Genomic DNA, 18,486 nt, shown 5'->3' with positions numbered 1-18,486 from the left:
AAACATCGTATGACATAAACCTTAACCCCCTAACGAGGTTTAAGAGACACTTAGACACAGAAATTGATCAAGTTCCCAACCTGGGGCTCACATGGTAAGGTTCACTGCCATAAGGTAGGGACATGTTCAGCACAGCTTTGTGGGCCGAAGGGCCTGTATTGTGCTGTGGGTTTTCTATGCTTCTATAAGAAAGTTTGGGAATCTCTGGTGTAGAGGATTACAATTGCAATGTGGGCAGAGGGATTGGCATAGATGGGAAAAAGGCCAAATGGATGTGTTGGACGATCTCTGTGCTGTCCCCACTCTGTGACCCCATGGGAAGGAGCAGCTGGCTATGTCAGGTTTGAGAACTCACATTGCCCTTCCTCACGTAGTCAGGGTCCTTGTAGATGTCTCTCGCGAGGCCAAAGTCACAGATCTTCACCACGTTGTTGTCAGAGAGGAGGATGTTGCGAGCAGCCAGGTCCCTGTGAATACACTGCACACACCGGCCATCAATCAGCACCCAGCACCCACCTAAAGCCATTACCCACCCAGTCCCCATCACTCAACCCACTCCCGAGCACCCATCACCCACCACTCAGCCACCCAGGTCCCTGTGAATACACTGCACACACCGGCCATCAATCAGCACCCAGCACCCACCTAAATCCATTACCCACCCAGTCCCCATCACTCAACCCACCCCCAGCACCCATCACCCACCCAGCACCCATCACTCAGCCACCCAGGTCCCTGTGAATACACTGCACACACCTGCCATCACTCAGCACCCAGCACCCACCTAAAACCATTACCCACCCAGTCCCCATCACTCAACCCACCCCGCACCCAGGTCCCTGTGAATACATTGCAAACAATGGCTGTCACTCAGCGCAGTCTTCACGGGCACTGAGAACCCTGATCGTGGAACCCCACCCCTCGACCTAGCGCCAGCACAGATCACCAACGCAGACCCTGTCACTCACCCACATAGCACCCTCCCACCATCCAACCAGCACTCATAACCACCTACTTACCACCCCAGCCACTCAGTCCCCATCATTACACACCCAGCATCTATCACCCACACCCCACCCCATCCCATCCCAACAATGTCAGGTGTGCCACCCATGAATCCACCTGCACCTCCTGCAGCCCTGGGAAGTCGTACATCAGGAACAGGAAGTCAGCTGGGCTGACAGGGTCACCAGACTTCCCGCAGACGCTGCCTGTGCCTCGCTATCCCTCACTACCCCTGCACTATTTACTTACGTTTCATAACTTACAGTGATTTTCAAAATCAGAATCAGAATAACGTTTATTATCACTGATACAGGTCATGGACTTTTTTTTGTTTTGGGGATCTCATTGAAACCTATCAAATATTGAAAATATTGAGAGTGAATATGGACGGGATATTTCCTACATTGGCGGAGCCTAGGACCAGAGGGCACAGCCTCAGAATAGAAGGATGTCTATTTAGAACAGAGATGAGGAGGAGTTTCTTTAGCCAGACAGTGGTGAATCTGTGGAATTTATTGCCACAGGCGGCTGTGGAGGCCAAGTCATTGAGTGTATGTAAAGCATTGGTTGATAGGTACTGGATTAGTCAGGGTGTCAAAGGTTACAGAGAGAGGGATAATAAATCAGCCATGATGGAATGGCGGAGCACATTCGATGGGCTGAATGACCTATAGTACTGTGCAAAAGTCTTGGGCACATATATAGCTAGGGTTCCTAAGTACTATAGTAATTTTATGTATTACACTGTACTGTTGCCACAAAAAAACAAATTCCATGACATATGTGAGTGATGATAAACCTGATTCTGATATGGGGCTCTATTGTGGAGTGAGAGTGGGAAGGGAGCAGGGAGAGGGGAATCATGGTTGGCAGCAGGAAGCACCAGAGAGACATTCTGTAATGATCAATAAACCAATTGTTTGTTATCAAATGACCCTGCCTGGTGTCTCAGGTCTGGGTGTCTATGCCCACATGACACCTGCCCTCCGCTCCCCCACCGCCCCTGGCACTCCTTCTCTGCCTCCTGTCCACCTGTGCCACATCCCTCCTGCGGCATTCCACCCTCGCCATTCCCAACATCCCTTACTCCCGCTAGATTTACAAACTCGCTCTCCGCTACACTGTGCAAAAGTCTTAGGCTCCCCAGCTATATCTATGTGCCTAAGACTTTTGCACTGTGCCATAATTCTGCTCCGATGTCTTATGGTCTCATGCTTTGCAGCAGCAGTACAGTCCAATACATAAGAATCACTATAAATTACAATAAGAATATATTTAGATAATAAATATTGCAAAACGAGAACAAGAATAGTGAGGTGGTCTTCATGGTTTCAGTATCTGTTCAGAAACCTGCTGGATATTTTATTTAGAGGGTCAGCACAGAACAGACCCATCTGGCCTCACGAGCAACCACCGATTTAACCTAACCAAATCATGGGGCTATTTACAATTAACCCACTAACGGGTACATCTTTGGACTGTTGGAGGAAACCAGGGCACCCGGCAGAAACCCATGCATTCACGGGAAGATGTACAGATTCCTTACAGAGGACGGCGGGACTGACTCTGAACTCCAACACCCCAAGCTGTAACAGTGTCATGCTAACCACTATGGTACCTATGGTAACTTCCCATGTCTCTGCTGCTACTAAACCACAGATTTCACAATGCAAGTCGGTGGTAATAAACCTGATTCTGGGCAGTTGGGATCTGATACACCAATGCTGCCGTCCATCACTCTCTCTGTCCCTGCCCCTCTCCGTCAGCCTGACTGGATCCCAGCATCCGGACTCCGTTGCAGCGCAGTACAGCCAGCAGCAGGGGGCAGTGCAGAGCCGATGTGGGGTGGGCGCAGTCCTGAGACTGAGGAACACACAGAGCTCAGGATCCCTCCCAGAACAACAGGAAAGAAGAGGAAAGGAAGAAGAGGTTGAAAGGAAGATTATCTTTAGCACCTTTCATGGCCTCAGGACATCCCAAAGCACTTTTTGAAGTGCTGTTGCAGCGGTGGAGTGGGAAACACATTTCACAGTCCCTTCCTGTGTTAGGAACACTCTTTCCCGCTGCCAATGGATTCTGTGTGTCTGTGAGATCACACAGACAGAATGAAATCATTCCACATCCAGAATGAGATTGTTCAGCCCAGTATCTGTGCCAACCCATTGAAAGAGGCTCCGATTGATCACAGAAAACTTCAGGAACACAAAGGGAGTAACTTCACTCAACCCTATACTGAACCGTTCCCACAACCTATACACCCCCTATCAAGGATACTTCATCTCATGTTCCCAATATTTGTTGATTATTTATTTATTATTATTTTGCTTGCTTTTTTGTTTCTTAGTACTTACTGTTATGCCTGCAAGAAAATGAATCTCAGGGTTGGACATAAATGCCCTTTGACAATAAATTGACCTTGAACTTTTAACACAAAACACTGGAGGAACTCAACAGAGCAGGAGCATCTCTGGGGGGACAACACACACAAAACGCTGGAGGAACTCAGCAGGTCAGGCAGCACCTATAGGAAAGCAATACACAGTCCATTTTTCGGGCCTTCCTTTCCAGTCCTGCTGAAGGGTTTCAGCCCAAAACATTGACTGTTTATTCCCCTCCACAGACACTGCCTGACCTGCTGAGTTCCTCCAGCTTTTTGTTGTTCTGAATTTTCAGCATCTGCAGCTCCTCTTGTGTTTACAATCTGCAGGTGCTGGGGGAAATGGCCAGCTGATATTTCAGATTGAGATGGTTCTCCGGTTCTCTGGACTGGAAAAGAAGAGGGCAGGTTGGTGTTATGAAGAGGGAGGGAACAAGCAGGTGATAGGTGGATCCAGGTTGAGAAGGGGTGATAGGCAGATGGAGGAGAGAGAGTGGAAATGCTGATGGGTGGAAGAGGCAAAGGGCTGAAAAGGGTGGAATCTGATAGGAGAAGACAGTGGACCATGGAATAAGGGGAAGAAGATGGGGAGGAGAATTGGAGGGAGGAATATGTTGGTGATGGGTGTGGGTGGGAAAGAGTTTTGGCAGCATGGTAGCGTAGCAGTTAATGTAATGCTTTATGGCACCAGCGACCCAGGTCCAATTCCTACCTCTGTCAGGAGTTTGTTCAGATTTCTGAACCCATGATCACCACCCTCAGTACTTTTTCCTCTCTTCCTTCAATACTTACTTAATTCAATTTTCCTTTTTTATTTATATTTTTGTTTTAATTTCAAGTTTTTTTATTACAGGTATTATGTATTACAATGTACTGCCGTAGCAAAACAAAAAATTTCGTTGAAATTTGCCAGTGATATTAAACTTGATCGTTCTTCCTATGTGTTTCCTACGGGTGAACACAAAGAGTACAGTACAGAAACAGGCTATTCAGCCCACAATGTTGTGTCAAAGCAGCTAAAAGTGAATCAAAAACAGCCAAACACTAATCCTTTCTACCTACACCATGTCCATACCCCTCCATCTTCCTTACACACCTCTAGCTCAAATAAGTCGCTTCAACCACTATCCTCTGCCTTCTATGCACAAGCCAGTTCTGAATGCAAACAGCCAATTTGCTGCGGATCCCATGCACCTTAATCTCCTGGATTAGCCTCCCGTGAGGGATTTTGTCAAACTCTTTACTAATCCATTTTAACAACATCCACTGCCCCTCCCTCATCAATCTCACTTGTCACCTTGCCAAATCAATTTGGTAAGGCATGACCCGCCATGCGCAAAGCCACACTGACTCTGCCTAATTAGGCCATAGGTTTCTAAATGCTCATTATATCCTATCCCTAAGAATTTCCCTACAACTGATGTGAGACACACCAGTCTATAGCTCTCAGGAGGCTCTCTTCCCTGGTTCCCCTCTTAAATAGAGGTATATCATTAGCCACTTGCCAGTCCCCGTGGCTGGAGAGGACACAAAGATACTGGTCAAGGGCCCAGCAATCTCGTCCCTTGCATCCTTTAGTAACCTCTCTGGACATCCAAGGTTCTCTTTTCTCCCCATCCCTGTCCTTCTTTCCTTCCTTCTAACAGGAACATAACTTTCAGTGTAATTGTCTCTAAGCACCCTCCACATGTCTGATGTGGACTTGCCAAAGAAATGGTGTTCCCAATTAACGCTTCTCAGATCCTGCCTATTGCCCTCTAATTTGTCCTACTCCAGTTTAAAATTCTCCCACAAGGACCATACCGATCTTTATCTATAGCTATCCTGAAAGTTGAGGAGTTGTGGTCACTGTTCACCCACTGAAAGGTCAGTCACCTGGCCGAGCTCATTACCCAACACCAGGTCCAGTACAGCCCCTCCACTCATTGGACTGTCCACATATTGATTTAAGAAACCTTCCTGATTGCACTTAACAAATTAAGCCCCATCTAAACCCCTTGCACTAAGAAGGCCCAGTTTATATTAGAGAAGCTGAAATCTTCCATGACAACAACCCTGTTATTTTTACACATTCCCTTAATCTGATTACATATCTGTTCCTCAATGTCCCAGTGGCTATTAGGGGGTCTGTAGCACAATCCCATCAGTGTGATTGTACCCTTCCTATTCCTGAGATCCACCTAAATGGACTCAGTGTCTGACCCCTCCATTACATCTCCCCTGAGTGCAGCTGTGATATTGTCCCTGTTTAGTGCAACTCCACTCCCTCCTTTAGCTCCTCCTCTATCTTTTCTAAAACTCTGAAAGCCTGATACATTAATCACCTATTCCTGCTCCTCTCAACCAAGTTTCAGTAATGGCTACAACACTGTAATTCCATGTAATTCCATGCTCTAAATTCATCACCCTTACCCAAAATACTCCTAGCATTAAAATATACAAACTATCCAATCCATCATACCTGTTATTTCAATTTTGCTGTCAATACCTTCCTGACATCTACCTTCTGGTCCAATCCTTCCCTTGCTGGCCCGGTGCTCTGGTTCCCAGCCCCCCAGTTTAAACTCTCCCTCAGTTTACCCTTCCCTGTCAGGCCACCAGCCTGGCACTGCTGCCATGATTTGATGGGTCATCCCCCCAGCAGTATCCAAAGGGGTAAACTTGTTGCTGTAGAATGGCCACGGGGGAACCCTGCTCAAACCTTTTAATTCTCTTACCTCTCCTGGTGGCCATACATCTACTGTACAAAGCCTGTACTCTGGGTGTGAACACCTCTTCAGAGTCTCGCCTATAATATCGTCAGCCTCCCAAACGATCCTGAGTACATCTAACACCACCTCTAACTCCTTGACCTGGTTAGTCAGGGGCAGAAGTAGGGTGCGTTTTCCGCAGATGTAGTCATCAGGGAAACCATCAGGTTTCTTGAATTCCCACATCTGACAGGAGGAACATTCCACCCTGATAACTCTATCAAAAAAAAAGGCTTGCCTCTTCTTAACTGTTCCTTCAGTAGTTCATGCCGAAGCCTGATGGGCCAAAGCCTTCATACTCAAACAATGGCTGCTCTGCCCGCGCCTACCCTCATTTGATTTGCAGCTGAGCTTGGGCCTCTGATGCCGACACTTGATTTGCTTGCGCAGCCGAAAAAGACCGGACTTGTCCGAATCTGTTCCTTTCATCTTCTCTCTCCTGGCTTCTACAGGGCTCTGACACTGACAAACACTCCTCTCAGCTGAGGCCGCTGAAAAAAGACCGGCTTTAAACGAGTCTGCTCTTCGTCTACTCATGCTCCCAGCTTCAGAAGACCTCTGACACAGGTACTCTGTTTTCCAAATATGTATGGGTTAGGTTTGGTAAGTTGTGGGAATGCTATTTGGCACCAGAACCCTGGAAACGATGTTGGACCTCTTAATGAATATAAAAGTGGATAAATCACCAGGGCCTGATGGGACTTACCCCAGGTTGTTGAAGGAGGCAAGAGATGAGATTGCTGGGCCCTTGACCAGTATCTTCATGTCCTCTCTAGCCACAGGTGAGGTCCCAGAAAACGGGTGAGTGGCTAATGTTCACTTAATAAGGGAACAAGGGAAAATCCTGGAAGGACTATAGACTGATGAGTATCACATCAGTGTAGGGAAATTGCTGGAGAACATTCTTCAGGATAGGATATACGAACATTTGGAAACCCATGGAGTAATTAGGGAGAGCCAGAATGGCTTTATGCGTGGCAGGTCATGTCTTACCAACTTGATTGAGTTTTTTGACAAGGTGACAAGAGAGATTGATGAGGGTAGGGCAGTGGATGTTGCCTACTTGGATTTTAAGGCATTTGGCAAAGTCCTTCATGGCAGGCTAATCCAGAAGATTAATATGCATGGGATCTGTGGTGATTTAGCTGTTTTGATTCAGAACTGGCTTGCAGATAGAAGACTGAGGTAGTGGTTGAAGGGACTTATTCGAGCTGGAGGTCTGTAGTTAGTGGTGTTCTGCAGGGATCTGTGCTGAAACCTCTGCTGTTTGTAATATTTATAAATGACTTGGCTGAAAATGGAGATGATGGGTTGGTAAGTTTGTAGGTGATTCCAAGATTGGTGGAGTTGTGACTGGCAAAGAATTCAGCACGATGTAGATCAGTTGCAGATATGAGCTGAGAAATGGCAGATGGAGTTTAACCGAGATAAATGTGAGGTGTTGCACCTCCATAGGGAGATGCAGGGAGACAGTACACTGGTAAGGGTAAAATTCTTAAGTGTTGCTGAGCAGAGAGATCTTAGGATCCAAGTTCATAGGTCCTTGAAAGTGGCGACACAGGTCGACAAGAAGATTTATGACATGCTTGCTCTTACTAGTTGAGGCACTGAGTTCAAAAGGCGGGTGGTTCTTTTGCAACTTTTTAAAGCTCTGGTTAGGCCACATCTGCAGTATTGTGTACAGTTCTGGTCACCCCACTATAGGAAGAATGTTGAGGCTTTGGAGAGGGTGCAGAAGAGGTTTACCAGGATGTTGCCTGGTTTAGAGGGCATGTGCTATTACGAGAAGCTGGATAAACTTGGGTTGTTTTCTATGGAGCGTCAGAGGCTGAGGGGAGATCTGATAGAGGTTTACAAGATTATGAGGGGCATAAGTATAGATGGTGTACAGAGAGTATCTGTTTCCTAAGGTTGAAATGTCTAATACCAGAGAGCATGCACTGGACGCGAGGGGGGATGTGAGGGGTAAGTTTTTTATTCAGAGAGTGATGGATGCCTGGAATGTGCTGCCTGGCATGGTGGTAGAGGCAAATACATTCAAGGCTTTTAAGAGACGTTTGGATAGGCACACAGATATAAGGAAGATAGAGAAATATGGACATGGTGTAGGTAAGAGGGATTAGTATTTGGGAGTTTTTGATTTGTTTTTTAGCTGCTTCAGCACAACATTGTGGGCCGAATGGCCTGTTCCTGGGCTGTGCTGTTCTACACTTGCAGGCTGTGCCAGCACATCCTCAGACTGTGTTGGTTGTTGATGCAAACAATACATTTCACTGTTATGTTTTGATGTACATGTGACAAATAAGGCTAATCTTTAAAATCTTCTCATTACTACCATCGAGTAGGAGGTAAAGGATCTTGAAGACACACACTCAATAATTCAGGAACAGCATCTTCCCCTCTGCCATTAGATTTCTGAACAGCCCCTCTTTATTCCTCCTTTTTTGGCAGTATTTATTTATTTTCCCACGTCTCCAGGGGAGAGGAAGGATCTCCTACACCATTTCCTTTCACCCTGGCCACCAGTGTTCACTAAGGTGAGGGGGTACGAACCCTTCCAAGCTCCCAGCTTCCCGCCAACCTGCAGAGGACTCACCTTCCTTGAGGCAAGGAACTCCATCCCGCGAGCAACTTGGAAGCTGAAGCAGATCAGGTCAACGAGGGTCAGAGGACACTGCCACAGGTCATCAACTGTCAGGAGGGAACGGAATGGTAGGTTCAGGTGGGAGTGGTGTGCTTGTGATGTTGAGCCCCTACCTCCGGAAACATCCCGCATAGGACACAACCTCTGCCTGACACACCCATGCTTTGGGCAGCTAACGACTCCATCCCTGTGGTCCATCTCACCTGACTCACTCAACCCCAGGGTCCACTACCCCAACCTACACCCACCCACCCCAAACCACCTCCCCCAACCAACTCTTATGCACCCAATCCAAAGCCATGACTACACAACCCGACGTCTCTAACATCCACTCACCCCAAACTCATGGCATCCACCTTCCCATCCCTTCCCCCAACCACTTCATAGAACACAGAACATTACAGCACAGTACAGGCCCTTCGGCCCACAATGCTGTGCCAACTTTTTAACCTACTCTAAGATCAATCTAACCCTTCCCTCCATGTTTCTATCATCCGTGTGCCTAAGAGTCGCACAGATCTCCCTAATGTATCTACCTCTACCACCTCCCCCCCGTTAAAAAAACAACCTCTGACATCCCCCTATACTTTCCTCCTGTCACCTTAAAATGATACCCTCCTGTATTAGCCATTTTCACCTTTGGGAATGAGTCTCTGGCTGTCCACTTAATCCACTTCAACAACACCTCTCACCCAACACATACCACATCACTCCAAATCTCTATCCACTTGACCATCCGTTCACCTGCCCTACCTTCCCAACACTGAAACTCAGACAAAGAGTACAGAAGTAGGGAAGTTATGTCGCAGTTGTACAGGACACCATAAATGATGCTATTAAGCTGGAAAGAGTGCACAGCAGATTTACAACACTGTTGCTGGGACTCGAGGGACTGAGTTATGGAGCGACATTGCACAGGTCGAAACTTTCTTCATTGGAGTGCAGGAGAATGTGGGGCAAAATCCTAGAGGTGTGACACTACACAGTGCCAATGGCAGGATTCCCAGCAGTGCAGAGGAACAGAGGGGTCTTAGGATTCAAGTCTATAGATAGTGATCAAAGTTGCCACGCAAGTTGATAAGGTGGTTAAGAAGTCTTATGGTGAGTTCAAGAGCTATGAGGAAACATGTCTTATGGTAATGTTTCAGCTCTATAAAACACTTGCAATATTATGTTCGATTCCGGTCACCTCATTGTAGGAAGGATGTGGAATCTTTAGAGAGAGTGCAGTGGAGATTTACCAGGATGCTACTGGATTCGAGAGCATGTCCTATGAAGAAAGGTTGGGTGAGCTAGGGCTTTTCTCTTTGGACTGAAGGAGGATGAGAGGTGACTTGATAGAGGTGTAAAGATGATAAGAGGCATAGATCGAGTGGATAGCCAGCACCTTTTCCCAGGGTAAAAATGGTTAATGTGACAGGGCCATAATTTTAAGGTGACTGGATAAAATACTGGAATATGTCAAAGGTAGTATTTTTCACACAGAGAGTGGTGGATATGTGGAACGCAAAAACAGGGGTGGCGGTAGAAGCACATTAGGGACATATAAGAAACTCTTAGATAGGCACATGGATAATAGAAAAATGGAGGGCTACGTGGGGGTTGAAATGTCAGCACATCGTGGGTTGAATGGCCTCCAGTATTCTATGTTCTGTGACTCTAAACTCATGAACCCCACCTCAAAATCACACCAACCTCTACATCAGTCAATCACACAGCATCTACACCACTCCCTCCCACAGAACCCTCTGCCCATCACCCCACCACTTGCCCTCCTCAGAGCTCGTTTCCTGATCAGAGGTTGACAGAGTGGGCTGTATTTGAAGCACCAACATAGGGATCAAGGGTGGTCCTCACCTTCCACTAGGGCCTTGGGGTGACTGAGCATCCTGTCCATGGCAGTGCGGACACAGATTGGGTGTTCAGCTATGCTGCCTCGATTCCTGTCCTCCAGCCCCTTCACCACCTCCACCATGGAAATCACATGGCTGCTTACCTTCAGTGCCCGCTCCTGCTGAACAACACAGAGTCAGTGTACAGGATTAGGATCCCTCCGCACCGTCCCATCACACACTTCCAGGTCAGACACAGAGTGAATCTCCCTCCACACCGTCCCATCATACACTTCCAGGTCAGACACAGAGTGAATCTCCCTCCACACCGTCCCATCACATACACCTGGGGTCAGACACAGAGTGAATCTCCCTCCACACTGTCCCATCACACACTCCTGGGGTCAGACACAGAGTGAATCTCTCTCCACACCGTCTCATCACAAACTCCAGGGGTCAGATACAGAATGAAGCTCCCTCCACACCGTCCCATCACACACTCCCGGGGTCAGACACAGAGTGAAGCTCCCTCCACACCGTCCCGTCTCATGCTCCTGGGGACAGACACAGCTAACCGTGGGTCACTGAAAGGTGGAGGGATCTGCCCGGGCAGAATGCCAAGTAATGTTTAGGGGGTATGTCAATGCCCGGTAACCATTGAGAAGGAATGCGCACTGTCCACGGCAACCATAGAGGTGTTCCAGGACTGTTGGGCACCGCAGGGGATTAGCGCCATCATTGACAGAGATGGAATTTTTTTAGTTCAATATTTGTTTGTCTAGTAGTTGTGTAGTAATTGTGTTAGTCACTGGGTTGTATTTGTAACAGTGAATTTATAATAAAGATATATTGTAAAAAAAAAAGCAGTCGGGCACAGAGAGGAGCTGCCTCCACATTATGGCATCACACACTCCTGGGGTCAGATGCAGAGTAAAGCTACCACCGCACCATCTCATCAGACACAGAGTGAAGCTCCCTCCACACCGTACCATTACACACTCCCAGGGAGGATTCAGAGGGCCACTCAAGAGTTTCTAACCAAATGGCTGACCCTCTTCTCTAGTCAGAGGTGAGATGAAATGACAGCGTTCTGCATAGGGAGTTCAGGAAGTTAGGTGCTAAATTAAAGGGCTGGACCTCCAGGGTTGTGATCTCAGGATTGCTACCCATGCCACAAGCTAGTGAGGCTGGAACCAGGAAGATTATACAGTTTAATACATGGCAAAGGAGTTGGTGTCGAAGGGACGGCATAAGATTTTTGGATCATTGGGCTCTCTTCCAGGGAAGGTGGGACCTGTACAGAAGGGATAGTTTGCACCTGAATTGGTAGGGAGACTAATATCCTAGTGGGAAGGTTTGTTAATGCTGCACGGTGGGGTTTAAACTAGAGTTGCAGGGGGATGGGAACCAGACAAAGTTAGGAATCAAAAGGTTGAGCATAGTGTGACAAAATCGAAAAGGGTGAATACAGGACTGAATGTGCACGGTACCGTGTACTTCTTCCTCTTTGGAGTGTATACAGGTATGTTCTGTTCCTTCCAAATTACCTCCAGAAATTCCAGCCATTGCTGCTCCGTCGTCATTCCTGCCAGTGTTCTTTTCCAATCAGTTCTGGCCAACTCCTCTCTCACGCCTCTGTAATTTCCTTTACTCCACTGTAATACTGATACATCTGACTTTAGCTTCTCCTTCTCAAATTTCGGGGTGAATTTGATCACATCATGATAACTTGCCCCTAAGGGTTATTTTACTTTAAGCTCGCGAATCAATTCTGGTTGATTACACAACACCCAATCCAGAATAGCTGATCCTCTAGTGGGCTCAACCATGAGCCGCTCTGAAAAGCCATTTAGTAGGCACTCTAGAAATCCCCCACCCACCCCCGTAATGCAGCACCAACATGATTTTCCCAATCTACCTGTACATTGAAATCCCCCATGACAATTGTAACATTGCTCTTTTGTCATGCATTTTCTATTTCTCGCTGTAATTTGTAGACCATACTTTTACTCTGTTTGGGGGTCTGTATACAACTCCTATCAGGGTTGTTTTACCCTTGCTGGTCTTTAGATCTAATCACAACGATTCACACCTTCCAACTCTACATCACCTCTTTCTAATGATTTGATTTCATTTTTTACCAAAAGGACAATGCCACCCTCTCTGCCTTCCTGCCCGTCCTTTTGATACAATGTGTATGCTTGGACATTAAGCACCCAGCTATAATCTTTTGTCCATGATTCAGTGATGTCTACATCATACCTGCCAATCTGCAAATGTGCTGCAAGTTCATCTACCTTATCCCGAATACTGTAATCCAAAGCAAAGATGACACAACCATGGCTAACAAGAGAAGTCAGAGCCAACATAAAAGACAGAGAGAGCATATAATAGAGCAAAAATTAGTGGGAACTTAAAGGATTGTGAAGCTTTTAAAAACCAACAGAATCCGACTAAAAAAAAATCATTAAGAAGGTAAAGATGGATTACGAAAGTAAGCAAGCCAATAATATTAAAGAGGAAAACAAAAGTTTCATAAAATATAAAAGTGTAAAAGAGAGGCGAGAGTGGATATCGGACTGCTTAACGATACTGTAGTAGCGGGGAACAATGAAATAGCAGACAAACTGAGTAAGTATTTTGCATCACACACAAAAAATGCTGGTTGAACGCAGCAGGCCAGGCAGCATCTATAGGAAGAGGTACAGTCAACATTTCAGGCCAGGACCCTTCGTCAGGACTAATTGAAAGAAGAGATAGTAAGAGATTTGAAAGTAGGAGGGGGAGGGGGAGATCCGAAATGATAGGAGAAGACAGGAGGGGGAGGGATGAAGCCAAGAGCTGGAAAGTTGATTGGCAAAAGGGATACAGAGCTGAAGAAGGGAGAGGATCATGGGATGGGGAGCCTGGGGGGGGGGGGGGAGCCCAGAGGGTGAAGAGCAGGCAAGGAGTTATAGTGAGAGGGACAGAGGGAGAAAAAAGCAGGGGGGGAATAAAAAATATATTAAATAAACAAACAAGGGATGGGGTGTGAAGGGGAGGAGGGGCATTACCGGAAGTTAGAGAAGTCAATATTCATGCCATCAGGTTGGAGGCTACCCAGACGGAATATAAGGTGTTGTTCCTCCAACCTGAGTGTGGCTTCATCTTGACAGTAGAGGAGGCCGTGGATAGACATATCAGAATGGGAATGGGACGTGGAATTAAATTGTGTGGCCACTGGGAGAGCTTGCTTTCTCTGGCAGACAGAGCGTAGGTGTTCAGCGAAATGATCTCCCAGCCTGCGTCAGGTCTCGCTGATATATAGAAGGCCGCACGGGGAGCACCAGACGCAGTATATCACCCCAGCTGACTCACAGGTGAAGTGTCGCCTCACCTGGAAGGACTGGCTGGGGCCCTGGATGGTGGGAAGGGAGGAAGTGTAAGAGCATGTGTAGCACTTGTTCCGCTTACAAGGATAAGTGCCAGGAGGGAGATTGGTGGGAAGGGATGGAGGGGACAAATGGACAAGGGAGTCGTGTAGGGAGTTTGCATCAGTCACTAGCAAAGTGTGGATGACACAAGCAGTATGGTGGAATTTGCTGGTGCCAGAGGGCATGAAGTGTGTGAAGTTACCATAACTAGAGAGAAGGTTCTTGAGAAACTAAAAGGTCTGAAAGTAGATAAGTCACCTGGGCCAGATGGTGTACATCCCAGAGTTCTGAAAGAGGTGGCTGAGGAGATCGTGGAAGCATTAGTCATGCTTTTTCAAGCATCACTAGATTCTACAGTGGTCCTGGAAACTGGAAAATCGCAAATGTCTCTCGATCTTCAAGAAGGGAGAGAGGCAGATAAAAGGAAACTATAGGCCACTTAGCCTGACCTCAGTGGCTGGGAAGATGTTGGAGTTGATTATTAAAGATGAGGTCTCAGTGCACTTGGAAGCACATAATAAAATAGGCCATAGTCAGCATGGTTTCCTCAAGGGAAAATCTTGCCTGACAAATCTGTTGGAATTCTTTGAAGTAGTAACAAGCAGGATGGACAAAAGAGAATGGGTTGATGATTTTTAGAAGGCCTTTGACAAGGTGCTACACATGAGGCTGCTTAACAAGCTATGAGCCCATGGTATTACAGGAAAGATTCTAACGTGGATAAAGCAGTGGCTGTTTGGCAGGAGGCAAAGAGTGGGAATAAAAGGAGCCTTTCCTGGCTGGCTGCTGGTGACTAGTGGTGTTCCACAGGAGTCTGTTTTGTGATCAATTCTTTTTACATTATATGTCAATTGATGATGGATGATGGAATTAATTGCTTTATTGCAAAGTTTCCAGACGTTATAAAGATAGGTGAAGGGACAGGTAGTTTTAAGTAGAAAGGCTACAGAATGACTCAGGTTCATTGAATGGCAAAGAAATGGCAAATGGAGTAGTGTCAGGAAGTGTATGTTCATGCATTTTAATAAAAGAAATGAAATGGTTGACTATTTTCTAAATGGAGAGAAAATACAAAAAACTGAGACGCAAAGGGACTTGTGACTCCTTCTGCAGGATTTCCTAAAGGTTGATTTGCAGGTTGAGTCTGTGGTGAGGAAGGTAAATGTAATGTTAGCATTCATTTCAAAAGGATTAGAATATAAAAGCGAGGATGTAATGTTGAGACTTTATAAAGCACTGGTGAGGCCTCACTTGGAGTACTGAGAGCATGACTGGGTCCCTTATCTTAGAAAGGATGTTCTGAAACTGGACAGGGTTCAAAGGAGGTTCATAAACTTGGTTCCAGGATTGAATGGCTTGTCATATGAAGAGCGTCTGATGGCTCTGGGCCTGTATTCACTAGAATTCAGAAGAATGAGGGGTATCCTTATTGAAACCAATCGAATAGTGAAAGGCCTTGATAGAGTGGATGTGGAGAGGATGTTTCCTATGGTGGAAGAGTCCAAGGCCAGAGACACAGCCTCAGAATTAAGGGGTGTCCTTTTAGAACAGAGATGAAGGGGCATTTCTTTTGCCAGAGAGTGGTGAATCTGAGGAATTCTTTGCAACAGGCAGCTGTGGAGGCCAAGTCTTTATGTATATTTAAGGCAGAGGTTGATAGATTCTTGACTGGTCAGGCAGAAGGCAGAGATTGGGGCTGAGAGGGGATTGGAATGGTGGAGCAGACTCAATGGGTCCAATGGCCTAATTCTGCTCCTATACCTTATGGTCTTATGGAACTATTTTCTCAGAGAAGGAGGTGAGCCTTTGCAACTCTCATTCAAAGGCCACTGGGGGAATAGGAGTGTAATGTTGAGGCCTAATCAGATCAGACACCGTAGTGAGTTGGGCTGAAGAGACTGAGCGGTTCCTGCTGCTAATAGTTTGTGTATAACTGGTTTTACCATTACACAATAGATCAATGGACTGCCAGCTCACATCCCTACTATCCCTCCCTTCTTCTTGTGAGGATGTCCTGTCAGTGGGGCTTTGGGGGGGGGGGGGGTCAGCAAGATGTTCCATCAGGTGGAGCTAACTCGTCACATGTACACTGTCTGTCACATGACCAGCAAGTCCAGAGCTGAAAGCTTAAAGGTCGAAGACAGAAGTCAGTGAGTCAAGAAGTTGAAGCCTCATGGTCGAAGAGCCTGTGTTGGCACGTCCGGAGGTGAGAAGCCTGTTGTCTGGGAGTCTGCAAGTCTACAGCCAAAGACTGGAGACTGGAGGCTTGGCGATGGCCTGTTCTGAGGATGGAGGCCCGTGTGTGAGCGTGGCGAAGGGGTTTGTTTTGCTGCTGTTGTTGTGTTGTTCTGTCAAACATAGCGGACATGTTACGTTGGTGCTGGAATGTGTGGTGACACTTGTGGGCTTCCCTCAGCACACCTTTAAGCTGTGTTGGTAGTTAAGGCAAACGACACATTTCATTGTACACGTGATAAACAAATGAATCTGAATCAGGATGTGAGAGATGATTGTGTCCTGGGCTAGTAACTGTTGAACTGGTCAGTGTTTACAGCTGCAAACTGCACACTACTCACTTTAGAATCATAGAGTGAGACCCAACAGAAACAGGCCCTTCAGCCCAACTGGTCCATACTAACTACAATGCCTATCTGCAGTGAGTGAGCCCACAGCAGTTAGTGCGACATTGTTATAGCTGGGGGCATTCCGGAGTTTGGAGTTCAATTCCAGTGCCATCTGTAAGGAGTCTCTAAGTGTCTTCCCATGGAAGATGGGGGGTTTTCCCGGGTGCTCTGGTTTCCTCCCACATTCCAAAAACAGCAGGTAGGTTAAGAGGTCAATGTCAATTGTCCTGTGATTAGGTTAGGGATAACGGGGTTATGGGTTGCTAGAGTGGCCTGTCTCAAAGGGTGGAAAGGCCTATTCCGTGCTGTACCACTAAATAAATAAATAGATTTGCCTGCATTTTGGCACATATCCCTCTAGACCTTTCCTACCCATCCACTTGTCTCAAGTGCCATTTAAATTTTGTTAATGTACCTGCCTCAAGCACTTTCTCTGGCATCTCCTTCCACAGGCAGATCACTCATTAGGTGATAAAAGTTGCCCCTCAGGTTCCTATTAAATCTTTTCCCTCTCACCTTAAATCTGTGCCCTCTAGCTTTTGATTCCTCAACCCTAGGTAAAAGACTATGTGCATTCAGTCTGCCCCTGATGATTTCACACACTTCTGTAAGGTCACCCCTCAATCTACCATACTCCAAGGAATCAATTCCCAACCTGCTCAACCTTGCTCCGTAACTCAGTACCGCAAGACCCAGCAACATCCTCGTAAATCTCCTCCACACTTTACTGCTTAATGACATCCTTCCCGTAGCAGGGTGACCAAGACTGAACAGGATCTTCCAAGTGCAGCCTCACCAATATCTTGTACAACTGCAGCATACTATCCCATCTCCAATATTCACCGACTCTGACTGACGAAGGCCAGTGTTCCAAGCACCTTCTTCACCACCCTGTCTGCCATGACACCAGTTTCACATTTACTACATGTACCTCAAAACAACCCGTGAAATGAACACAGAACACAACAAAGCAGACCCCTTTCCTGCCTCCACCCACATACGTAGTTCTCTAACCCCAGAACAGGCTGTCCTTGGCATCGTGGAAATCAGACAGGGCTCCTTTGACATCCCCAGTGGACTGCAGATTCAGGGCTCCAGCCATCAGCTGTTGATTTCTGGACTTTGATCGGCACTTCTGTCTGACCACTTTCGGCGAATCATGCATTTCTACTTACAAATATTTCCTTACAATATTTGTCAGGGTTTGGGAGTATTTTCTTAGCTGTGAAGCTCTCTGCTTGTCCCAAGATCGTGAAAGGAGACAATGGAAATGTTAATGGCTTGTTTTAAATCTCTGAGTTGGTGCTGGGGACAGTTTCTCGAGAACGGTGTCTGCAATCCCTTGGCACGTTTCTGCAAGTTAGCATTGTTAGGACCACTGTTCTCCTTCCAAACCCTCAGAAAGCCTTTTACTCTCTGCAGGGTTTCTCCTACAGAGGAGGATGTCATTTCAGAAGCCAGGCCACCCCCAGGAAAACAAAGGAAGGGAAAACAAGCCAATTTAGCCAGCCAAGCCTTGTGTTTCTTCATTTACATCCACATGTGAAGGCTTCATGAATAATAATGAGGGCCCTGGGAGGGAGTCAATCAGGAGAAATTGTCTCTAATGGCAGGAGGGGTCAGTGGCCAAAGGACATGGAGTGAACAGGGGCCCAGAGAAGAATTTTAATGATAAAAGTGGCTGGAATCTGTGTTGTGGGAACAGATTTAACTGGAAATTTGAGGAGAGAATTAAATATGTTTTATTTTATCACGTGTAGATCGAAGCATACAGGAAAATGTGCTGTTTGCGTCAAATCAAGTTAGCAATTTGCGCTTGGTAGCCTGAAAATGTCACTACG

At 46.6% G+C, this 18,486-nt stretch overlaps 1 protein-coding gene across 10 annotated transcripts in view; it reads right to left on the bottom strand.

Annotated features, from left to right (window-relative positions):
- The window catches only part of flt4 (fms related receptor tyrosine kinase 4), a 264,141-nt gene that overhangs the window by 36,648 nt on the left and 209,007 nt on the right, over nucleotides 1–18,486 (bottom strand). For 9 of the 10 annotated variants that reach the window (XM_072264095.1, XM_072264102.1, XM_072264100.1 and 6 more), the window contains 3 exons: nucleotides 10,634–10,790; nucleotides 8,729–8,823; nucleotides 356–478 (listed from right to left, as the gene is read on the bottom strand). In XM_072264095.1, the coding sequence (XP_072120196.1) occupies nucleotides 356–478; nucleotides 8,729–8,823; nucleotides 10,634–10,790 (375 nt within the window). The remainder of the gene's footprint in view (nucleotides 1–355; nucleotides 479–8,728; nucleotides 8,824–10,633; nucleotides 10,791–18,486) is intronic. The other variant, XM_072264094.1, reaches the window with a different exon arrangement.

Source organism: Mobula birostris, chromosome 7 (genome assembly GCF_030028105.1).
Source record: "Mobula birostris isolate sMobBir1 chromosome 7, sMobBir1.hap1, whole genome shotgun sequence".
Lineage (NCBI taxonomy): Eukaryota > Metazoa > Chordata > Chondrichthyes > Myliobatiformes > Myliobatidae > Mobula > Mobula birostris.
This window is presented reverse-complemented; position numbering and strand designations above follow the sequence as displayed.